General features: G+C 38.4%; 1 protein-coding gene across 1 annotated transcript; it reads left to right on the top strand.

The window, feature by feature from the left end:
* Positions 1 to 2372: 2372 nt before the first annotated feature.
* UFL1 (UFM1 specific ligase 1) lies at positions 2373 to 22941 on the top strand (the record flags this gene model as incomplete). The annotated part of the gene is made up of 19 exons (XM_084262171.1): positions 2373 to 2449; positions 3260 to 3405; positions 4394 to 4422; positions 5183 to 5280; positions 6101 to 6215; positions 7404 to 7534; positions 8199 to 8257; positions 11972 to 12118; positions 13257 to 13432; positions 14161 to 14340; positions 14664 to 14784; positions 17513 to 17635; positions 18047 to 18167; positions 19141 to 19304; positions 20116 to 20246; positions 20389 to 20469; positions 21173 to 21258; positions 21701 to 21881; positions 22587 to 22941. 19 exons carry the CDS (start codon positions 2373 to 2375, stop codon positions 22797 to 22799), a joined length of 2379 nt encoding a protein of 792 aa, XP_084118297.1. The 3' UTR covers positions 22800 to 22941.
* Between the last annotated feature and the right edge of the window lie 3072 nt (positions 22942 to 26013).

The raw sequence follows: 26013 nt of genomic DNA, 5'->3' as shown, positions 1-26013 counted from the left end.
GTACCTCTTGAAAGAAAAAGCTCCTTACAAAATCTCTTTAATTGCAAACTCAAAATAGAATCTGCAGTTTAGAAATATTAATGTCCTTACAACTGTTGTGTGTTTACATGATTCATCTGCCCCTTCTCTGCACACTGGTAAAACATAACTCTAAACTTAAAAAAAGCAAGCCAACCAAGACCCCAGCTCTATTTACAGATGAGTACTTCTAGAGCTCTTGGAACTGTGGCTTGAATACAAATCATACACACACAAGTGAAAACAAAGTAAACTGCACTTCATCTTTGGATGTTAACAACAATGCCCAATTTGTCTAGCCCAAAGAGAGACTCAGATTTTAGGTGTGATTCTCCAAAGACTGTAGACTATACTAATAACTAAAGCATTTCAAATACATTTAAGATTATGTTGGAAAAATCCAGATCTAAGTTCTCCAATCCATTTTTCTGACATTCCCTATAATATCCTGTTTCTATGTAAGCTTCATAAAAGTTACCCCACAACTGCTATCACAATTTTCCCTGCCTTTCCAATACCCTATTCCTTCCTCCTAAATACTGATTTCTAAATCAAGTATCTGGCTACGGAATCTTCCTTTCTGTTTTCTTTAGCAATGGAGAAAACCAAGCACCTCCAGTGAGGAATTAGTTAATTTGTCTTAGATGTATTTTTGAGGAAGAGCCAAACCAAAATTTGAGGAGCCTGTCTTACTGTCTATGAAGAACTTCAAGATTAGTCCTCACTAGCTAACTTAAGATGTCTGCATTAGATGAATCCTGCCCCTACTTTCTCATCACAAAGAGAATGATCAGCAAAACTGAAGCCACATATTTACCTCACTATAAACATGTTGCTATAATTTACTATGCCAATATCTTGCAAAATATTTGTTCACACTTTTTAAACTGCATACAGCGCAGCACAGCACAAACTATGCCAGAGACATTTTCTCTTAAATTTTGACAGAGACAAAATGGTGTCTGTAAAAACAGTAGTTATATAGGATTCATGTCACAGAAACACAGAATCAATGGTTTTGGTTGGAAGGGACCTTAAAGTCCCATGGGCAGGGACACCCTCCACTTAACCAGGCTGCCCAAAGCCACATCCAACTTGGCCATGAACACTACCAGGGACAGGGCAACCATGGCTTCTCTGGGCAGCCTCTGCCAATGCCTCATCACCATCACAGGGAAGAATTTATTCCTAATATTTAATCTAAATCCACCCTCTTTTAGTTTAAAGCCATTACCCCTTGTCCTACCACTACACGCCCTGTAAACAGTCTCCCTCCATCTTTCCTGTAGGCCCCTTTAGGTACTGGAAGGCTGCTTTAAGGTACCCAGGAGCCTTCTCTTCTCCAGGCTGAACAAACTCTCTCAGCCTGTCTTCATAGGAGAAGTGCTCCAGGCCTCTGATCATCTTTGTGGCCCTCCTCTGGACTTGATCCAACAGCCCTTTGTCTTTCCTGTACTGGGGACCCCAGAGCTTGATGCAGTACTCCAGATGGGGTGTCACGAAAGTAGAGTAGAAGGGCAGAATCACCTCTCTTGACCTGCTGGTCATGCTGTTGCTGACACAGCTCAGGATATGGTCCACACAGAGAATTTTAACAGCAAGAAATACTGAAGGACAACGGTGCAGCATGGGTCATTTTCTGGCAGCTCACTCTCCTGATGCCATTTCTCACAGGGTTTGGTGACTGACGTTTCCTCTGCTTGCCCTGCAGCAGGAGCGCTCCCATGCACAGGACTCTCAGTCATTAACAGAGAGACAAAGTCAATTCTGCCTAACAGCCAAAAAGGCATTTAAAGCTGTGTGCCCAACCTCTGATCCGATAGCTAAATAAATTCAGCTCACCCCGTGCTGCACAGTAGCGGTGCCATTAAATGGCAACACTATGTACCTCATACCCCACTTCTAGCCTGAGGCAGTTTCATGTGAATATCCAGTAATGCCAGCTTCCAACGCTGCTCATGATTCCACAAATACGCTGAAAGCTCCACTTGCATTTCAGCCCGAGCTTTAGCCCTTGCCCTGACAGGGAAGTCTCCCTCATGCTGACAGTATGGGCAGGGGCGCTGCCCAGGCCTGCGCTCGGACAGCCTCACACCTGACAGCACGGCTGCTTCTGCTCTCCTGGCTGCATGCACGGAGCTCCAACTGCTGGAGTCAGGCCCGCGCAGGGAAACGGCTCTTTTCTTTCTTCCCCACCCGCGTACAATGACCGTGTCTGCGGCGAGGCCCGGCGGTGCAGGGGCAGCTCCTGCCCCAGAGGTGGCGCTGCGGGAGGCGGGCGCAGCGCGGAGGTTTGTCCGCGCTCGCTGCCCGTAGCCCCGCCGGCGGGGCTGACGTGTAGCGGCGAGGCGGCGATGGCGGCCGCCTGGGAGGAGATTCGGCGTTTGGCCGCCGATTTCCAGCGGGCGCAGTTTGCGGAGGTGGCCCACAGGTGAGCAGGGGGGGCGCCGGTACCGCTGCGGCCTCCGGAGCTCGTTGTCTGTCGCAGTGGGCCGCCTGTCGGCTCCCACTCCCCACCCTGGCGGCTCTACCTTCCCCCGCTCTGCCCTCTGGGCCCCAGCGAGGGCTCTGCCGCGGCCCCCGCGGGGTGCTGGCACACAGCGGGGGCCTGGAGCGGGGTTCACCCCGGCACTACCCCTCCGCGCTGCCCCTTTGATTGGCGCTGACCTGTGTCTCAGTGCTTGTGAGGCCCGACGGGGCATCTAGCCCCCCCCCCGCCAGGAGTATATGCAGGCCCAGGCAAGTGCATCGCCGTTAAATTCAAGCTGCTAAACGTTGTCACAGCTCCAGGGCTCTGTTTCTTCCTTACGTGTTGTTGAGTAGTCGGGGGTTGTTTGTCCGGAGCTTGTTTTTCTTTATATATAAAAAAGTAAACCACAGAGCCAAAAAAAAAAAACCCAAAAACCCACCAAACTGAAACCTGAAAACAAACTAAATTTTAAAAGCACAGAAAGATCAAAAGACCCCAAATGTGTGATCACAGCTATTCATATGCAGTCTTCCAGCAAAAGGAATGACAGCTGCTCTGGAAAAGTACCCACAGAAGTGAAGCCATATGGATGATTTGTGGGGCAATAGGAAGGATCCTGAAGTTAGGTTTTTGTTGCAAAAACTATTTACAGAGACCAGCAAGTCATTTTCATGGTATTTCCTGTGTTCAGTATTCTTGAAATGTGAATTAAAAGGTAATTTTAACAATTACTTGCTTAGAATAACTGGTTATTCTCTATGCTGTTGGTAGGTTGTCAGAGCGGAACTGTATAGAAATCGTCACTAAACTGATTGCAGAAAAGCAGCTGGAAGTAGTGCATACACTTGATGGAAAGGAGTATGTCACTCCTGCACAGATTACTAGGGAGATTCGGGATGAACTTCACGTTTGTGGTGGTAAGTGAGGCATTGGCTATCTTCCTCTAGATTTGGAAGTTAATTTTGAAGACCATGAAACAAGTTTAAAAGTTTGCTTCACTGTCCTTAATCTTGCAAAAAAGTGAGCTTGTTTCCTATAGCTTCATCTACACATGAACTCACCTACTATTATTTTATTTTCACTTCAGACCTGCATTAAGTTTATCGGTAAGCATATCAAGATAATGTTGCTTCATTCATTTTCTGGGGTAGAAGTGGTCTAAGAACCTTTTTGAAGGTCAAGTTTCTGGTACAGATGTCTGGCCTTCACTCAGAATTTCAAAATCATTCTCCATTTAAGTCATTAGTAATAATAATGTTTTTAAATTGTCATTGATCGTTCTTTTTTTTTGCCAGTGCGAAGTGTTATTTTCATAAAACTGCTTTTTGTCAATGCCTTTAATGAGAAGACAGTATATTGTACTTTTAGTTCTATGTAAGGGTGAATTTTCAGCAATGTGTCTTGAAATTTAACTTCCTTATTATATTCATACAGATTAATAATTTTCTTATGATTACCACATAGCAGGAACTATGCCATTCTGTATCACATCAGTATGGCAGCTTGAATTGAATGTAAGGTTTCTGGGGTTTGTTAGCAAAGGGAGAAAGTTCTGACAATCTCCATTATTATGCTCATAAACTAGTGGTCAAATCCAGGTCAGCACAAAGGGAAAAACTAATTTGGAGGGAGTTTTAGAGAGATGACCCACAGAAGTGATTTTTACTTCTGGAGTTTCTGTATTGGACTGTCAACAAGGCCATAGGGTAGAACAATAGGGCATATATAAGCACTGACCACTTGTGATTTCTGTGATTTGACAACATATAAAGCTGAAGTTGGTTTAATTGGTATGCAAAAAAGTAATGAAGAAATATTTTGTACATGATGGATTATGCTATATTTTAAATCTGTTCAAACATGCTGTATGTACTAAAAGTATATTTGTACTTTTTTTTTTTGAAGGCCGAGTAAACATTGTTCACTTACAACAGGTAACTTTTTAGTAATAAAAAGCTACATACTTCTTTCTTCTCCATGTATATTGTAAATACAGAGCTCATCAGTTTTACTCCAGCTAAGGTTTGTTTTTATTTTTTAAAGAGAACAGAATTTATGAAGAGCCAGTGGCTCATGTCAGAGTTCTGCAGAGTACTTGATGCGTCCATTTACTGCTTTATTGAAAGCTCCTCCTCTGCTTAATGATAATCTACTACCTCTAAAATCACCATTAAAATTTACAGATTTTCTTTCTGAACTCTTCCCTTGTAAACCCAGCCGGGCAAACAGAAATGTTTCCCATTTAAATTTAAGGTTGCAGGAGCATACATAATTAACTCTGCATGCTTCTTTGGATCTTCACTCTTCCTTCATTAGTCTCTTGTCTCTAATCTTTATCCCCAATAGTCTTCCTCTGTGACTAATTATTTCCTTCTGGCTTTAGTAAAATTATTTGGAATAAGAAAAAATTCTGAAAGACAATTTAGTATTTCCAGCTCATAGCTTCATGGATTTTTTTATATAGGTTTCTTTTAACCTTGTTGCAATTATAAAGAGAACTTTTTACCCCCTAAAGCATTGCTGCTTCATTCCAAGTCACAGATTAACTGCATATATATGCAATAGTAGAAAAAATTAAAAGCAGCTTTCCTTAACACATAGGAATCTGTAAGTATAATATCTTAATGTTTGAGAATTCATTTCAATTTAAAGCTCAATTTAAAGAGGTTTTGTTGTTTTGATTCTTTTTTAAAGGTAATAAATGTGGACCTTCTGCACATTGAAAACAGAGCTAATGACCTCGTTAAATCAGAAAAAAATATTCAGCTTGTACTGGGACAGCTTATAAATGAGTGAGTACTTTCATGAGCAACATGTATAATTCACATTTATATTTTAAAATGCAGACTAAAAGTGATGCCCAGCCTTTGTTGCTTCTGAAGTGAAACACATTTTTCTTGACTGCTGGGGTGCTTAGTGATCCATGCTTCTTTTCCAAATGGCGAGTGTGGCCTCTCTCAGCAGAGCACCCAGTGCAATCACAGAGCAAAGGCCTTACTGAACATAGCTGGCTAGTATTCTGAGCTTAAGAGGCTTATTTTCTTACCCCATGTCTTTGTGTGCAGCCGCCAGATCTCATTTGCTCTGAAATCTGCCTCAGCTATTAGCAAAACCCACCTGTTGCTTTACCTTACAACCCTGAGGTTTATAAGTTATTTCATGGCATTCAGCACACTACCAGCCACTGAAGTATCACTCTTATGGGGTTGTCTCTATTATTGATCGCACTGCAGGATTTATTCTTGGCAAAGAATGTGAAGTTCCTGGTTCTTTTGAAACAATTAAGACCCATCTTGCTCACCAAAGGCCTTTTCTAAGTCTCATTGACATACAATGTTTTCCTATTCCCGTTTTCTGATGGTTTCAAGCAGATAAATGACTGATTTTAATACTAGCTGCATGGTTTACAGGCTTTTTAAAAAAACCCACATTTTCACTGACATTTTTCTCCATTCATTTAAAACAACTTTCAGTTTATTTTTTGTAAATATGCAACAGAACAAGGTATAGCACCACATCAGTTAGTAATTCAGCATGTGAATAACAGGTTGATCTTGAATTTCACAGTTAATGTATTGGTTTGGGGTTTTTTCTCTCTTATTTATAAATAAGGCGTTACCTGGATCAATTAGCAGAAGAAATAAATGATAAACTACAGGAAACTGGCCAGGTGACAATATCAGAACTCTGCAAGACCTATGACCTTCCAGGAGACTTCCTGGTACAGGTAATGCAAGGTGCCAACATAGCAAATGTAGAATTGATTGTGTTCACCTTCTTTTGTCATCTTTGCGATGTGCACAACTGCTTGCAGTTGAGGTGAGCTGCTTGTTACTCTTAAGTGGGAAAGTACTGGATACAAAAAAAGTTGCAGTGTAACCCCTGTTCACAGGTTGAGGTTGATGTTTGCCTTCTCACTACAGGGCAAAATTTCTTGCCAGTCTTTAATACTGTTAGGAACAGATTAGGATTAGTAGTGTTAGGAACGTGTTAGTGTAAAATCAGAAAGTCTGTTTGAAATATTAAAGATACAGAGGTAAATTCATCAGTCTCATTAGTTGCCCAGGAAGCAGAAATACAATGATAAGAGACCTTTCGGTTTATTCAGGAAAGATAAAGTAAACGTTCATTTCTAGAAGCTGAAGCCAGACATTCAGAGTAGAAGCAAAGAAACCTATTGAAAAAACCTTCACATCAGTGACTACTGATGTGTTTAAAAGGATTAAGGATTAAGGTTGAATTTTGTTCAGAGGACTTTATTTTTCAAAGGGTAGTCCTGTGGCGTGTTAGGTGAATAGACATATTGGGTACCACAGGCAACCTTGTTGACTCCCAGTTTGTAAACAGATTTCCTCTAATATTTTTTGCATGATCAACTTCTACAAAAACATTGACAACATCTGAAGATTACTACATTGTTTCCCTTTGTTTCCTGGGTAACATTTCCAGGGTTTAGTTCTCTTCGCAAGTATGAGCATTTATAAACTGCACCTCTTTCTTTTGTGTTTGTTACTGCTATTTTTTGTCTTGACTGTTTAAAAAATGGATAGTGAATTTCTCTGTCACTGTTTCCATACAAAATTAATACTAAGGTTAAATTTTAGTCTTCATTGTGCCTTTCCAAGCCACCTGTATTTCATTTGCAAAGTTTTCTTTCGTCATTAGATACACATCTATCTGATAGAAGAGGGCGTTGAAGGCACCAACTTACATGTAGTAAAAGACGTTCTCAATATACCTAAAAATAATTATCACTTGTGGTTCTCATTTCTGAATATTTTGTCTGTCTTAACAAAACTAATTTGCTGATAATACGGGGGGGGGGGGGGGTAATTAATGTTTGCTTAACGTTATTAATATACAATTTTAGCAGTTAACTCAGCTTGTATTTATAGGCACCATCTTGTATTTACAGGCACTGTCCAGGCGTTTGGGTAGAATTATTCATGGACAACTAGACCAGGAAAACCGTGGGGTGATTTTCACAGAAGCCTTTGTGTCCCGGCACCGAGCACGCATACGAGGTCTCTTCACTGCAATTACTCGGTACATTGCCACACCTGCAGCCGCACACTAAAATGCTTTTACCACAGATCTATGGACCAAATTCACCTCTGACTGAAAAAAAGAAACAACAAAGAACCAAATAAAAACTGATGGATAGATTTCTTTAAGTGTAGTTCAGTTCCTGGGGTGAAATACTTAGATATATTGCATATATTATTAGATACATTTTTTGAAAAGGGGGGATCCTTTTGAAGATATAACAAGTATAACAGTATACAGTATGCAACATACATAATTTTTTTTGGCTAGAGAAAATGTTACTCAGCAGTTCTTTTGTTTGTTTTGAGAGTATCTATCCTCACTGTTGTTCCATCTGTCCCCAGTCACTTACATAGTAATGTCTGCTCACTATATGTGATCATAGATAAGTTTTTCTTGTTAAATAAATCATCTTTTGTGTCAATTTGTATTGATAGGAAAACTTGAGAAAGCAAAAGTTTCCTTACAGTAATTATTGTAGTTTTGTTATAAGATATAACTTCATAGTAATTAATTATTAAAACCTTGTGAGGTATGTTAAGCATCAGTGTAGCATCCTGAGGCTAAGATTATATAGTTCTGTCCACCCTAGTAACCTCTTGGTCATAGATTCCTCACATCAATTTCAGGTCATTAACCTTGTTTTGTTTTCCTTTTTTCCAAGGCCTACACCTGTAAGTAACTTGATCACTCGATGTGGATTTCAAGAGCATTTACTTTACTGTGAGTTTCATTCAGACTGTTTTGTATTTTTGGTAGTACATAGATTCTTCATTAGTAGAAGTATGTTTTCAAAGAAGCATTTTAGTATATAGCTTGAATTCTGGAATGAAGGATAATGTTTCTTTCTTGTGTAAAAAAACATTAAACCTTTTGTGCCCTCCATACCTGAAGAGATGTTCTCTGTATCTGAAGCAATGAAAGCACATCCTGATGAAATGCTTTTTGTGGGCAGAATGCTGCAAGCACAACAGTGCTCATTTTGGTATATGTTCTGTTATTTTCCCTGATCTACTGGCAATTTTCTCAGTGAAGCGTACAAAAGGGGGACAAATTCTGTGTAGCCAAATGGCAGAACTGGGAGGAGTGGCTGATGCACTGAAAGGCTGTGCTGCTGTTCAGTGAGACCTGAGCAGGATAGAGAGTTGGGCAGACAAGAACTAAACGAAGCTCAACAAAGTCAAGTGTAGGCTTCTGCACCTAGGGAGAGGAATAACCCCAGGAACCAGTACAGCAGCTCTATGGAGAAGGACCTGGAAGTCTTGGTGGACAGCAAGCTCTCCATGAGCCAGCAGTGTGCTGCCATGGCCAAGAAGGCCAGTGGTATCCTGGGGTGCATTAAGAGCACAGCCAGCAGGTCAAGAGGCATTATCCTACCCCTCTACTCTTCTCTAGTGAGGCCATATCTGAAGTGCTCTGTTGGCCAGGAAGACCAATGGCATACTGGCTTCTATCAAAAATAGTACGGCCAGTACATCTGGGGAAGTGATTGTGCCCCTGTACTCAGACACCTCAAGTGCTGTGTGCAGTTCTGGGCTCATCACCATAAGGAGGACATTGAGGTCCTTGAGCAAGTGCAGAGAAGGGCAACCAGGCTGGTGAAGGAGCTGGAGGGCAAATCCTGTAAGGAGCAGCTGAGGGAGCTGGAGCTGAGGGGAGACCTTATCACCGTCTACAGTTACCTGAAAGGAGATTGTAGAGAGGTGGGCGATGGTCTCTTCAGCCAGGTGACAGGTGATAGGACAAGGGGAAATGGCACAAAGCTGCATCAGATCAGGGCAGGGTCAGATTAGATTTTAGGAAAAAATTCTTCCCTGAAAGAGTTGTCAGGGCCTGGAACAGGCTGCCCAGGGAGGGGGTTGTGTCACCATCCTTGGATGTGTTTAAAAGATGGGTATATGAGGTACTTAGGGATATGGTTTAGCTTAGGACAGGAAAGGTTGGACATGATGATCTTCAAAGGTCTTTTCCAACCCTGTAATTCTGTGATTCTGTGAAAATCTGCTAAACTGCATTGTAGCAGTGTTGTAGTACCAAACATGTTTCAGTACTCAGTTACAGTCTTTTTCAAACAGGTCCTGCAAATACCTGATCATGTACAGTGTTAATGTGAATCAAAGTTTTCATGATTTCCTGTCACTAGTAATAGTCACAATTGCTAAATATATTTCTAGTACTTTCTTTTCCTTAGATTTTAGGGGCTTTTATTGAGTTTGTTAATCTTTTGCTTTAGTTTTTCTTGCTGTCTTTCATTTCCTCTGCAGTCTTTTGATTTCAAAGAGCTTTTTACTCACTGCCAGGGCACATTTGATTTTATTCTATCCATTTTCTGAGATACCATTTGAAATCCACAAGTGCTGGAAACTTAGAAAGCTCTTTTGTTATGTTACTTATGCTTTTTTATGTTTGTCATTATCAGCAGTGTGTTTTAATGTAGTCTTTGTCAGTTTTTTGTCTCTTCCAGAAAAAAAAAGTTCAGTGTACTGTTTGTAGCATTTACAGATAGTTACTTAATCAACACTTAGTGCCAGACAGGGTAAACAGTGGTCTTTGTCACATAACTGTACTGCTATTCATGTTAAGTTGACATGAATTTATAGAAATGGGAAACTGCTTAAGTTAAAACCTTAATTATAAAGCATAATGAAAGCACAGATGTTCTTCATTTCTGAATATTGTGTCACTGATGTAGGACAGGCATGGAGGGATGTTAATCATCTTTGCCAGATTATGACAGAGAATTAATAGGACACTACAGATTAATCAATCACCTTTAAAAACATGTGAAAATGCAGTCGTTCTGCAAAGATCCTATTGTTTTCTTTTAGAACAAAAGACTATCTAGGCACTCTTGTAGTAGGGACTGTAAAATCTCTTATTAAAGTATCTTCTTTGCCCTGGAATTTTAGAACTGGCACTTGAAATAATACAAAAATTAACTGGCATGTTCATTTCTGCCCCTTTCTCTGCAAGGACTGGTTAATTGCTAGTGCTCCATAACATTATTTCAAATACCTATAAAAGTCTTACTCTTTTTCTCCAAAAATATTAAAAAAAAAGAAGTTAAAGTTTCAAATTATTATTGTCTGGGGTGTTTTTTTGTTTGCTATTGTTTTACTTTAATTCAGGCACATTGGTGCTAATCTCTAGGATAACTATTAGTGTAAAAATCTAATTTCATTTTCAGAATTTGTCTTACAAGCTCCCTGTTATACAAGGTAACCGAACCATGGTAGGAAGTGATTTCTACCTATTGTCTTAGATAATGGAAAATTATATCTTGTTTAAATAATTTTCTCTTTTTGTTTTTTTTATGTTTTTTCAGTGTGACTAGCGTTCAGCTTTGTTAGTGGTGGTCATGTTCAGTAGCTACTGGCTTGTAGAGGTTAATCTACACCAAAAATTTAAAAAAAAATCATGGTTTAAAATGTAGTATTTCTTCTGAAAACAGATTTTCCTCTGTAGGTGAGCTAAACCTTCATATGCTGTACTAAGCATTTTGAAATGTTGACTGCTACTTGTATTTTATGAGGAAGGAGTTGTACCATGTGATATCATTTAATGTTCTATTCCAGGGTAAAATCTGTCTTTTAATGTCATAGAAATCAACACAAACTGAAGGTAAAAAGACTCTCACAAAGCTCTGGAAATCAGCCGAGCTTGTCAGATGCTGTCACTGATTTTTCTTTTAATGTAGTTAGTGACTTATGAAAAGGCAACAGCAGAATATAGAAGGCAAATCAGATATTCCTGTGCGCCTCTAATGGATTGAAAATACTTTATTTAGCATCAAAAAAGGCTTAGTACTTTGGTATTACCAGGTACCAGTACGTTTTTGTCAACAGTATTTGTTCAGGAGGTTATTATTGGCAACACCAGTGTGAACATTGTAAACCATGCAGATTGTCCCCAGTAGGCAGTGCTCACATATATGCAATTTAGGTAGCGTTTTTTCATGTTTTTCATGTGTGTTCAGGCCTGTCCTTGTTCCATCTTTGTTACCATGCAAACAGTAAATTCAGTGAAACCTGGGTATATTTATTTATTAATTAAAGGCACATATATGTTATTGCTTGGCCAGAGAAAGATTATTTTATGTTTACATTTTCCAAATTGAAAGCTTAAATGGCTTAGATACGTGTTTGATAAAAAGCGCTTTGATCCTGCCATTGTGACTCACTGCTTGGAAACATTGTTTTGACTTCCAAACTTTTTATCAAGACATTCTCATAAGTGTTAAAAATAATTGATAGAACTTGGAAATGTTTCACCAGAATGAGCACTTGTAGTTCAGTTTTCTTTCAATTCAAAGTAATAGGAAAAACAACTAATGAGTGGGAATAAAAGAAGCAGCAAAATAGGGACAACAATTTCTGTCTTCTCATTAATGGATATATCAGAGTGGAAAATGTGACTTCATATATTTCCTTCTTGTAGCTGTGCTAGAGGAACTCGTTAACGCCGGTCGTCTCAAAGGCACCGTGGTTGGTGGGAGACAGGATAAGGCTGTGTTTGTTCCCGACATCTATTCCAGAACACAGAGCAACTGGGTGGATTCCTTTTTCAAGCAAAATGGTTACTTGGGTAATTAAGCTTTATTCTCCTCGATAAAATACCTTTCTGAAACTAGTTTAGGTAATTGGTCTTACCATAATATAGCTAGTGTCTAGAGTGAAGCCTCACAAGAATAAGTGGAAATCAATACCATAGTTGACAGCCCTTTGTTCAGAGACAGTCTTTCTTATAATGATTTGTGTTACTTTATCACAAAGAACTGTATTTCACAAGAGAGTCCCATACTGCTAAACAGTAACTTTAGTTCTTGCAGAGTTACGAAGGCTGCTTTTATTGTTGTTCTGAAAACTTTTCTTAGGCTGCTCATTGTAGACTTCAGATGATCATGTTTGACCCACATGCTTGGAGTTTCAGCCCTGGTGTCCAGGTTACAACCAAACTTTGGCTGTTAATAGTCCAGATACCTCGCGTGGAGTGCACAGGAAGAACCTCTTCCAAAATAAGATTTGTGGAACTAGAGGGTAGTGATTTGAATCCAAACAAGTCCATGTAACTTAAAGCTGGTTTTTAAAGCAGGAGCTATGGGAAAATGTGCGCCAGAGTAAATGGAGGAATGTACCCTTATGGTCCCAAAGGGCTAGTCCCTAAATAACTGTTACTCTTACAGTTTGAAAAGGTTCAACATAATTTACTGTGGTAGTATTAAGAGTTTCTGTATTATTGCTTGTCTGAAAGTCTTTGAATGTTTTCAGAATGCCTAAATATAGACTGCCAAATAGTTTAAATGCTTCACTTGTGAGGCTTTGCACAATTCTATGAGTATATTGCAGTAACTTTTGAAAACAAAACATTTTGACACTGTATACATTGAAATATTGTTCATGTTGTGTTAGAATACTTTGGAAAGATACAATTACAAAGATAAACTTAACAGTATAAGAATCTTGAAAAAAACTTTAATCTTTTTCCAAAAATCAGACCAAAGTCATGTCTATGATTTAATCTTTGTATTTCTGTTCAACTGTGTTTAGGTGTAGCTTGTACTGAACTAAGCTGTAGGTCAACATTGGCTTGAGGCCGTGTTTACTTGTGTAAGAACTGTATGTAATTCTTCATTTTCCTGTGTTCAGAAAAAACAACAAACCACTTAAGATTCTGTATGCATATGAAGGTACTTAAATGTAACAGACTTTTAACTATTTTATAGAATTTGATGCATTGCACAGACTTGGCATCCCCGATCCATTGGGCTACATTAAAAAAAGATACAAGTCCACACAACTGTTATTTCTCAGAGCATCTTGTGTTGGTCAGGAAATTGTGGATCAAGTTGAAGCCTCTGTAGAGGAAGCCATCAACTCTGGAAACTGGATAGATGTAGCAGTAAGCAATCCTTTCCGTGGTTGTTGTTGTTGTATCTATTTATTTTGTCTTATTTTTGTGTCAAATGATACTTAATTGAAACTACACGTATGATGAAAATAACATGTTGTCAAAGAAGCATATTCAGTTCAAGTAAAAGAACAAGTAAAAAGGTATTACTTGCATTTAAGTTGGTCTGAACAAAACCCAGAGAGATTCATATCAGTGTTCAGTTGATAGATACCTAAGATTAACTTTCATTTCAAAATTGGTGCTAATATGCTCTGCTAAAGAGCAATGTATTTCTGTGGGAGAGTGTTTGGATGAAAGTCTAAACTGAAACAAAGTTCTAGTTAATTGAATGCACTCTTGACACAGTTTCAGACAGCAGAGGGGTATTGACTGTTTTGTCCTGGCTAAATCCTACTCTAGCTCTACTTGTTGCTTCTGCAGAGGCCTGCTGTTTTGTGTTTGGAGTTACTCTGTGTCTGTTTAGCTGCACTTTGAAGGCATTGTCATGTGTTGTCCCAGAGGTAACACATACTGTAGAGCAATGTTAATTTGGGATGTTAGAGGATTTAAAATAGTGTTTATTCTTAAATCACAAGTTTCCTTTTAAGTGCAATATATTCTGAATAGTTAACTGATGTCAGATGGGGTGTCTGTGGATTCTACTTACCCACATACAAGTATGTCCATTCTAGAACAGATTTATTGCATGTAAATGATTTTTATTTGCTTTCCCCTAGACTCTTCTGCCAAGTTCACTGTCAGTAGAAGATGTTGGAATTTTGCTTCAGCAAGTAATGAGATCGTTTAACAAAAATTCTTCAGGTTTAGTCTTCAGTGACACCATTGTGGTCAGTGAGAAATTTTTGAACAGCTGTGCTGATCTGTTTTCTGACATGATGCAACAGAAAGCTGAAAAGGTACAGGGGTTTGTATTGGTCAAGATGCAATATAAGTTGAATATTGGAGTATAGTTCATGTGACTTTCTATTTGCTCTTACCTTCTCTTTACATCTCATCTGCAATCCAGATTGAGAAGGGTAAAAATTAACCATCACACTAACAGTATTATCAGATGCTGAATTTTGAAGGAAAGAATAAATGGCTCTTCATGTGTTACACTTGAAAAATTTGGTGTGACCTTACTAGTCATAAAAATGGCCAGATGGCTTAAATGCTTCTGCTTGTATCTTTTGTTGCCCTGTGTACCTTTGTACTATTAAATCCATGCTCTTCATTTTAGGAAATGAAAAATAACCCTGTTAATTTAATCACAGAAGAAGATCTAAAACAGGCTTCTAATTTAGAGAATTCATATGCTAATAAAAAAGACAAAAAGGATGAAAGAAGAAGGAAAGCAACAGGTAAGGCATCGGTTTTTAGCTTAAGCAAAAAAAAAAACCCAAACCCAAAGAGACTTGGTTAGCTTTGAAAGTATTAAAATATAAAGTTTGTATATTTTGTAGTCCATTAGTTGCCTCCAGTCCATTGCTGAAGATATTTAAGAAACAATCCATCCACTTACATCTACACCTACAGTGTAATGGTATCTGAGCTATGTCCATGAGAACGAACTCTGATTTAGAAGACCAAAGGAAGTACCATAAAGATACCTTCAGTTAGTCCAACACAAGGCAGCTGGCTTGGGAAGCAAGGAATCCATGTTCATTTATTAGTGTGTACAGGGTGGTCACGTAAGATTGAGTTTTTCAGTGAGGACTGACCAAACCAGTATTAGGTCGGGGACCTTTGTACAGTATTAATCTCCACTTTTCAGAAATCCAAGAAAGCAAAAAATATTTAAAGTTCTTGAGAAGTTACTTTGAAAATGACTCTGTCTAAATTGAGAAATGGGGTTTTTTTCAGAATATTGTACGTCCCATGTCAGACAATTTTCTGTTTGCATGCATAGCAGTTACTTGGAAAGTCACAGTTTACTTTAAAGTATAATCTGGGTTAAGATAATCCCAAACCTTACTCCATTTGTGTGGTGGCTGTTTGGAATAGATATTACCACGAGGAAGAATGAAACTGTGTGGGTTTAACCCTCAAAATATTTCTGGGTTTTAAAACAGTATTCATACTAATGACTGTATTTTCAGTCCCAAAACCCTTCTGTGGCTCTTGTGTTGCTACAGCACAATTGAGGACTATGTTGAACTCAAATGCAGAGTTTTCTGTGCTAATGAAAGTAACAGAATTAGAGCACTGATGAATCTAGCTTAATTGAATATACTTATCTGAAAAATAAAACATTATATTCTGCTCTTCAAAAGGCTGTGACTGAGTTGGCATGGAATCTGAACTTATTCTTGCCACAGGACAGCACGTTTTTCTAGGGCAGAGCTAAAGCAGAGAAATTTAACTGAACTGGCATAAATAGAATGACTTCAGTTTCCAGCCCTCTGAGTAGTGACACCCTACAGAGTATCTACTACATGCCTAGGCAAGTTCATATCTGTGGGTAACGTAACACCGTCAGCAAGCACTGCCCTGCAGTGGTTTTTATGGGCTGTTTGGTATATTACCTGTAAGCAACCGACATCACAGTTTAAGGATTAGGGGTTATTACTGCATAATGGCAGAGTGTGGCCAATGTCACGTTGCCTGTCTTAAGGTCTGTGTGTGACTATATCAGTATCTACTATTTAGTGTAGCCTGACATGACACAGCGTTAATGCAGTTCATTAAAAGTATGGATTCTGCCATGTATTGGATTAATAAAAATTTTCAAAATCAATTCTTTATTGACTGTTTATAATACTATTTGTAGTAGTGTTACAAACAAGTATCGGTAGAGGCACATACTCATGTAATCCCTTGTGTATGTTACAGCCCATGCCTCCTGTTGTCATAAAATAGGGCTTTTCTAGCAGTAGTCTCTCCTGCCTCATCTCTCTCTGGATAAGATCTCCACTGCAGATTGCAGCTTTTTCTCTATGGCTGTAAAGAGGAATGTAGAATGAAGGGAGCTTGTTTCCAATATAACTAGTATATCACACAGTTGACAAACAGCTTGTATCTGCTCATCTGAACGCAGTCACATTTCAAATATGCTTGTGAAAAACACCAACTCTTATTTTTTTTTATATTTGAGCAGTTGCAAAGTGAGAAGGTCTCATAAACACACCATCCACTGCTAGGTGAAAGTCAACTACTTTGCTCTTCCTGCAAAATAATGCTTAAAAAAAAATCTTATCTGTAGCATGTAACAGATACAGTTAGCTTTGTGAGTAGTAGCATCTCATCTTTCTGTTTCTTTTCCTTAAAGGATAGTACTGTTACATAAAGTCATTACTTGAAATTTTGGACCTTACATTTAAATGGAAATAATGCATCTATAGAAACAGTTGTTCTGGAGTTTGAATTTCTTTCAAGTGAAATAAGCAGGGAACAAGCTGTGATAAAGGGAGAAAACAGCAGAAAGCTTGTCCTGTGGAAAGGGACTGGATTGCAAATTGAGATCCTGTCTGCAATGTGGATACATGGATTACAGGACCTGAGTAATTTGTTGTGTTGGTCAGAACTGGAACATCTCATTGATTTTATAGTCATCTAGGAATAGTAAAAAAAAAAGAATTGGTGTTCAAGCTAATTGAATGCACATCTCCAAGAATATCTTGGTTAAATGTTTATTACATGGGATTCTCTGAAAGTTAACAAAGCTGCATTATCTGGAATATCTTTGAGTAGCTACGTTACTCAGCATCACTGAATAAAAATGCTAAGATGCTATTTTCAGCCAGCAGGAATTCTCCTGTTACGTGGACACAGGTGTCTCATCTGGTTTCAGCTGGAAAAAGATGTTTTGGGTTTTTTTATGCTCTGGACATTTTATAGTATTTGTGTTTATTGATGACATTAATTTAAAGAAAACTTTGACTTGGTTTCTCTTTCTCTCTTAAGAATGAAACGTATGGCCCTGAGATTCTGTAATGTGTAAATTACAGAATTTAGAATTTAGAATCAGGTGTGTGTGTAGGGGGGGTGTTAATTTGCCCTTAACAAGTACTACAGATGAATTACCATAGTATTGTAAACTTTTTGAGGGCTAGAAGTTGGCTGTGTATTAAGCAAGTGATTCTCCACCAGAGGGCAGTGGGAGCGTGAGAGGAGGAGGAGGTGGCAATGCCAGAGAGATCAAGATTAAGAAAACCAAGAAGAAAGGAAGAAAGGATGCTGACAGCGATGAAGAGTCACAAGCAACCAGCACAGGTTTGTTATTTTACTGGGGACACTATCTGTTCATAATGACATGGTTTTTATTACTTCCTTTTCCATATCTCAGGTTTTCTACACTGTATTTATAAGATCAGGTAGAATAATCAATGATGAGAATACTATTTAGTTAGAGTTGTGCCAGTGGATATGATGTTGCTGTCCTTGTGTACTACTGAAGTTGTCTATTTTAGAAAATAATGTCGAAGTGATCAAAAGAGAAGTTTTGTCAATTTTTGATGTGTAAAGTTTAACTGTCATGTAGTCATACCCTCTTTTTGCATTGTTGATATTGCCTTTCTTCTGTTGATGTGACCTTGAGATGTCTCAATGTCTCATGGCAGAGTGTGACTGCAGTAAAACTAAATGTAATGTTTTCTTCATGAATGTTGTTCATGGCCACTACAGGTAGGAGTAAGCAGCCAGAGTTCCCTTTCATGTCACAAGAGGAAATTCAGGATATTTTGAAGACCAAGATGAAGGATTGCCCTGAAGAGCTTATTGAAGAACTTGCTGAACATCTAGTAAGGTAATTTCAGTAATTCAACTGCAGTTAGAATGTCTGTGATTCTCTTCAGATGTATCTTCTATTCCGTGTGTGGTCTTGCTTAGAAAACAGCTCTTGTTGGTGCAAGTGAGCTGCAATGTTCTTTTCCTGTGCAGCTCCATGTTACATGCCTGCTTATGTAACAGAAAGCCATGCTGACACAGTAATGAGAAATAAGGGTTCTGCTTTAGCAGCAGGTGGTTCTGCATCCCTTCCTAGCTGGCATGTTTTCAGATTCATGGGTCACCCCCCTAGGCTGGCCCATGTTGGGGTTTCACCAGTCCCGTAGTACAGCCCTTGGCTCACGTACTCTTGCCTTTTGCGGATCCGCTGATAGGTGTGTGGATGGGGCAGTGAGCTAGTTCAGCAAACTGACCTAAGCAAAGAGGGGTAACTTCTTTTAAATGGTGCTCCATGCAAGACAGAAGTTTTGAACGTGTGTATTGAGGGCAGAAAGGGCATGATAGGACTGTGATGGCCCAAGCTTGAATAAACTTGGACTGCAATGGTGACTGCATCTTTAGAAGGGCCTGTGGTCTTTTAATGCAACTTAATTCTTCCCTTCTTACAACTCTCATTGATCTGAAATTTATCCAAAGACCCCTGAAAGATTTTGTGAATAGCATTGCTTCTGGAAATCTTTTTTGTCTTTCTTCTTGGTCCCATTTAGGAGTTATTGTAAGTTACAACCTTGGCAAGAAGTTACATACCTACCGTGTATGGTGCAACCAGCAATACTTTTGCACTTATAAAAGTGCATTTCAATTCCTAGTGCTTTTTTTCTGATTGCAATTATTTGCTTTTTATTTATTTATGCCATTCTGTGGCATTCATCTCCCATTCATTTACTGTGTAATGAGGTAGTTTTCTCTATTGCTGATACATTTAGAAAAACCTACAGTTTTGCATTTTGCTTAATGTTCCCTTTTTCTCCTTTCTTCTTCCCTCTTCTAAGACCTTTAACAAAAACTTACCAGGAAGTTGTGCGTTCTGTTTTTACGTCTTCAACATCTTCCTCTGGAGCCAGCAGAAGACAGACTATGAAGGACTTGCAGGAGGAATTCTCAAACTTGTACAACAACATTCGGTTATTTGAAAAGGGAATAAAGCATTTCACAGGTGCAATAAAAAAGTTCTTACTGTCTCTGGGGGGAAAAATTAGTAAGCTTACTTAATTCTATCACCTGTGCCACTAATGAAGGACTTGAACACCTAATTCTAAGAAGGCCCTGCTAAGACCTCTTCTAGGTTTGATGTAGCTGCTCCTCAAGGATAGTTGGGGTTTTTTTGAAAGGTGTAGATTTATTTGGCTTACATTGTAAGATGCCACCTTTACTTACCTGTGTTTTGTGACAGCATTAGGAAAATACTGTAGACACTTCCAAGATTATCCACTGTACTTAGCCTTCTAGAACTTTCCTTGCAGAAAATATAATAAAAATGAAACACTAGCAGCATCCCCAGTATTCCCATATTTAGGAATGAAGGGACTTAGTTCCCATTATCCTCTCTTCTTGTACAAGTATTCTGTAGCCTATTTTCTCTAAAATGTTACTGTTTCAGTCTTAGGCCACATGCCTGCTCTTCTGTTCTACTGCTTGTCCTGTAGATACTTCCTTAACATGGTTTTTCACGTCTTGATGGTTGTCCATTAGTGGCTCAGGAGGGCTGTACAGGGTGTAGGTAACAAATACACCTTTGAAACACTAACAGTGCATTGAAATGCACTTACAGACCTTAGCAGCTCACATTTTTCACTAAAGAAATTTCCATAAGCAGCTGCAAATGAGAAATGTTAACTTTGTGTCTCCAGATAACGTTCTCATACCACTCGTGGTGGCTGGAGTCCACATTTTAGCAAGTGCTGTGATAACTATCAGAGGAATCAGATAATTATAAGTTACTTTTAATCACTTGCTTCTTTTAACAGATGAGACTCAGAGTAACCTTGCCAAACACCTGCTGAAGACGGTCTGTACAGACATTACAAACCTTATTTTCAACTTCCTAGCATCTGACTCCATGATGACAACAGAAAATTACTCTACAATTACAAGTGAGGTACGCAGATAACAGTTCCCTTGTAACAGTCACACGTACATCAGTGATCTTTATTTAATATTTCATTACCTTCTGTTTAAATATGTCTACAACTTAAATGGTAATTAATATTACAGCTTATTTCCATTCTTGTCTCATCCAGGTCCGGGCCAAGATTTTAGGTAAATTGCCAGAAGACTCCAAAGGTCCTTTAAGTAAACTGCATGCTTCTCTGAATGGCAAGGTAAAGTGATCCCGAATCTTTGAGTTCAGATTTTGCATACTGCTGATGCAGTGCTAATAAAGAGCTGGCATACATAGTGTAGTACATTGCTGCTGCTGCTGGGAAGGATGAAGGCAAAGCCATCTTTCAAATCTGTGAAAGTCAGTGAGAGTAAGTACACTTTCCTGTCTGTCAATTTAAAGAGGTGAAAAGGTGATCTTACATTTTGATACTGATAGTCACGTAGCTCTGATTCTGGACAGAATCCAGTGTGCCTTTATGTGAGAAGAGTAAAAGCTGAGAGAGAATCTGTAGTTTTAAGAGTTTAATGTTTCTTCTGTTTTATGCTTGAAGTTAATGATTGTTATCCTATGTATCTCTTAACTCATAGAATCCTCAGTATTTAAACAAACGTTTCTGATTGTGGCACTGTAAATACAGAAGAAAGTAATTTGTTTCTTAAGAAAAAAGACATCAGTAAATAATTGTAGAATATATATACACTCCTTTATTAATTCCGTTTTTAAGACTAATGGATTTTGGTTTAATATATAAGTATATGACTTACTGGAAAGTCAGTAATTCAATTTCTACTAAAAACTTTTTGTTTTTTCTTCCATAGTTTATTCTAAATATATCCATTCGTATGATTAATTCTAAACAGTAGTTAGCCTTTTTTATAATTTACTAACACAGATTAAATATTTATATTGTTTTTTAATAGTGTGTGGAAGATTTTCTTTCGTGCCTTGATTCTGCAGTGGATATTTGCGGTATTATGGTGAAAAAAGGAGACAAAAAGAAGGAAAGGTACCTTGATGGAAGATACTCTATCCACAATATGCAAAATGTAGTTCATTTGCTGCACCACTGTTAGATGGTTAGTTTGGTAGCTGTCAGGCAGAATGTGGATGTAAGAGGCAGCCTTTCTCTCTGATCTGTTAAACTGAAAAATACAAGACTAAGCAGCCCTAATTTTATGGGAGAAGGAGGAGGTGAGAGTTCATATTTGACTGATTTCCTGACTTGCTGCTTACTACAACATTGATTATACATTCTCCAGGAGGCTTTCAAAATACAAGCTACACCACTGCTAGCTTTTTAGTTTTTTAAATGTTAAATGTCACATGAATAAATGGTCAGAGGAGAAAATAAAAATTAATTGAGGTTAGTTATGTTTTAGAGTCTATTATCAACTGTTATAAGACAGAATGAGAAACATAATTTCATATCCTATATTCCTGTTCCTTAGGCAAGTCCTGTTTCAGCATAGACAAGCTCTGATCGAACAGCTAAAAGTCACAGAAGACCCAGCTCTTGTTCTCCACCTGACATCAGTGCTGTTATTTCAGTTTTCAACCCTCTCTATGCTTCATGCACCGGGAAGATCAGTACCACAGATCATTAATTTCCTAAGTGGCAAGATCCCAGAGGTATTCCTTTCTAGCATTTTAAGGGGGAAATACCCTTTTTTTTGTGATAGAATATAGAAGTTGGGCCTTAGACAATTTCTGCTGCATAAGATTAGCACCTTTGTGTTTCATGTCTAATCATTACTTTATTTACAGAATATGCAGTTTCTCTGATTTGTGTTGTATTTCAAATGTGTAGTTTCAGGGCTCTGTCTTCAGTATTCTTTTAATAAAATTAAAACCCAGGTTGGTATTAGTTCTTCAGCTTTTGCCTTTATCCACAGAGACACCCCTACCTACCTATTGAATTGTTATAATTCTTACAATGGAAAATTTTTATACTCTTTTGTCCCAGCAGGAGCATAGTTGCTTTTTAAACTTTTCTAATCCAGTTTTAAAGAAAGGTGTATCTCTTAAAAATAAAAATACAGTAATTCTGTATTCTAATCTGCCAAAACTGCTGACATTCACTAGATGTATTGCTTTCCTTTTTCAGTGGTTAATTGACCTGTTGTTGCAGCACTTTCATTTTTCTACCTCTTTGAAAGTGTCTCAGAATTTAGGTGGCAAAATACCTTGATGGAAACACATTTATGTATCACTAACCCTCTCTAGGCAAGAATGGGAGAAAGCTTTTTTGAGAAATTGATTTTTAACTTAAGGTCTGTGTTACTTCTCCATAACATTGACATCCCTTTTGGGTTTTTTCTGTTTTTCCTCCCTCAGGATCAGCATTCCCTGTTAGTCAAATATCAGGGATTAGTAGTGAAACAGCTGATCAGCCAGACGAAGAAAACTGAACAGGGTGATGGTAACACAACAGATAACCAAGAAGAGGAGGAAAGAGCAGAAGCCATTCGGAAAGAGCTCCAGGAAATCACTACCTCTATCAAGGATCTTGTTCTCAGACCTAGGAAATCTTCTGCAACAGAGGAATAAAATTGTTACTCAGTGCATCCACATCCATGATGCAGTCAGAATTTGGTTTCTTTGGGGTTTTGGTTTTTTCATCCTGAAGGGAAGGACAGCAGAAAATGCGTGACAAACATTAAAATTCGGCTTTCTAACAGTTGCACATGGCAGCCAGGGCACATGCTTGTTGAGTGACAGCAGCAAACCATTTTGTTGTGTACTGCTACATGTGACGTTAAATGTAGGTGTGACAGAGCACGGTGTGTGGACACTCTGAGTATGAAATGAATAGGTTTTTAATTGGCATCTTCATGTTAGGCTTCAAGAAACAGTAATTCTTCAAATAGTGTATTCTGTTCCACACACACACAGGCTTTTAGTTTTGCTCCTCTTATTGAGGTTTATAGTGAGCTGAGGATTGCATATATGTATCTAAGCCTGCAGATCTTAATTTCATTTTTAAGTTTTGGAACATGTACTGATAGCTAGCAGTGTACAAATGGAAGGCCATCATTACTTTTTGATACCATTAGTGGTTGTTTTCAGCCTCTGTTCCCTTGACTGCAACAGTGAAAACATAGAGTACAGATGCATATTGCTAAACTTTGGAGAAGTACCCCAAAACTAATAGAAGTTTCTAAATGAGCTTATGAAAATCAGCACACCCACACCATTAATGTGTTTGGTTAGTGTCTGTTGTAGCAGTTCTCTTAAAACTTGTAACTGGGACAGAGGAGGTGATACCCTTTTGCACTGGTGTTTTGGGAGTGCACACACACTGTTACACCTGCCATATTTTACATGCTATATGTTCTGTTGGTGGACTTGCTGAGTTCCTAGTCCAGTTCCCATAGCAGTTAGAAGCACTTGCTTATGTTCTTTAGTTTTATGATCTTTCCATCAGCTTTATACACCGAAATGTTGGCTAAAGCGTTTCCCTCGAGTTTTCTACCAGCCTTATTTTTACATGAGTGGTATCTCCTGTCTTCAGGAAAGTGCAAAAATGTGTAAAATTCTGCCTCTATTAGTGATATACTTCTTGTATGTCAAATACACTTCTAACTTAGTTTTAGAAGGTAATTTTCCAACGGGAAGTATTTTAGTTGTATTACTTCAGTAACACCCATTGATTTCATGTGTGCAGTTTCAGGTTTTTGTATGAAATCAAGTTTGAGTGCTTTGCACTAAAGCTATCATTCACCCTTTCTTGCCAAAATTCTCCCGTGCTGAAAGAAAGCAAATTCTGTGCAGGCCCTACTCGATTCAGATATTTCTGTTCTCTGACAGTTCATGTATTCTGTAAGATTAATCATAAATATAATCATAATATGTAAAGTATACCCAAGCCTGAAATTGCAACAAATGAATCTTGAAGAGGCCAAGTTTGGAAGCTCAGTAACGGATCAACAAAGGTTAAATTAATGCAGGTAAGGTAAAATACTGAATGTATATAAAAGGCAGTCATGTTTAACAATGTTCACATCAATGCTGATCTTCTACCAGCTGTAAGGACAAACAGTTTGCCAGTTCCAGTTGTAAGGCAGAAGCAAAGGTAGTGGTTTCTCTTTCCTTGGCTGGAGGCTGTCACAGCTGACAATATAGGACAATGAAGAGTGAGAGAGGGAAAAAAACACTCAGGCTATTTAACTTTGTTTAAGAAATAAGAGTTTGGATGCAGGGAATAGATTCCATTTATTGTTACTTAGCCAGGAGAATTAATGAAATTCCTATACTGAATGTAAACAATTTTATATGACATTGAGCTATTCTGTAAATAATATGCCATGTGACATTCTGTATGCAAAAATGAACTTATTTTAATAACATTAAATGATTAAGTATTTAAATTGCATCCTGTTGATTTAATCAATAGTTGATCATCTTGCATCATCTTGCAACCTGTGCCTTTCAAATAGAGTTGATAATATGCACTGTTTGATTTAATGTGCCATCCCAACTCTCCCTGTATTGTTAGACACTCTCTTATGCTGGAGTAATACTGAACTTTATCTAAAATCTAGTATGTCATGTATTAGACTTGGTCTATTGTAGCCAATGTTAAAAGTATGATTAAAAAAACATTCCTCTGAGCAGATAAAAGGAAAGTACTAAAATTTAGAGATGTCTGCTGGCTACTAATGGAATTCAGAGGCACAGATTGGAAAGCCTCAGATGTTTGGGGTTTTCTTGTCTCTTAGGTGTGGAAATCAGACTTCAGTTTATGAAATAGAGGTGTTTTGAAAGACGTAAGGAAGATACACAATTTCCTGAATATTTTGCTAATTCCTGGATTTTTTTTTTTTTTTCCCCTCTCACTGGGAGGATTTTATGAAGGAGGAAAAATAATCTTGTCTTAGAAAGCAGAGGTTCAGGTCATAAAACAGATCTGCCCTTTGGAATATCTAAGAAAAGAGAAGGCAGTACACAGCCTTCAGACCAGCGCTTTTATTTTGGTGTTAAGTGTTTAGTGTCAGTGTCTTGTCCCCTTCACCTTAGATACTTCATATTAGATTTTTAGAGATTCACAAAGCTGATCTGTACATATGCTTGCATATACATACACACACACAAACACACACACAAACATGCTTATCATACCCTCATTAACCAGGGCTAGAAAAATCACCTTCTCAGCCAAGGCCTTTCCTTTCCCTCTTTGTTCAGTGGTGAAATGCGAGTTCTGTAGCTGGTTATTTGGAGATCTGCTGGAAATGAGCAAACTGTGTTGCCCTGTTAAAACTTGCAGCTTTCCTTCCAGCGCTCTTCTTTTGCAGTTTCATTAAAAGAAAAAAAAGGGACCAAGTTTGTAAGTAATGGCACTGGGATTTGTTGCTGTGTGAATCCATCTCACAGCCTGTTCAGCTAAAACTGCAGTACTCCTGTTCTCTTCAGGCTTATGAGTCGGCTACTGATACAGTGGTTGCTCCTTGAATGTTTTTTGGGGTTTTTTTGACAAGTAACAGTTATATTTTCCTTAGGCCAGGAAAATGGAAAGATTTTTCTGGGAGATGGAGAGATTTTTCTGGGTTTTTGTTCTTTGTTTTTGTTTTGTTTTTTAATAGGAAGTTTATTATTCTCGCAGAAGACACAAGAGCATATCGGGTCAGATCAAAGGTCTGTGTAGCCCAGTATTGTGTCTCCAGTGAGGGCCAAAAGCGGATGCCTGGGGAGGAATACAAGAACAAGGCGTGTAGTGGTTTTTCCCTTGAGTGCTTTCTGAGCCTCCAAGTATGTGTCTCCA

The sequence above is a fragment of the Gallinula chloropus genome (assembly GCF_964237585.1).
Source record: "Gallinula chloropus genome assembly, chromosome: 3".
NCBI classification, from domain to species: Eukaryota; Metazoa; Chordata; class Aves; order Gruiformes; family Rallidae; genus Gallinula; species Gallinula chloropus.
Note: the sequence above shows the minus strand (reverse complement) of the source record. Positions and strands in the feature narration are given on the sequence as shown.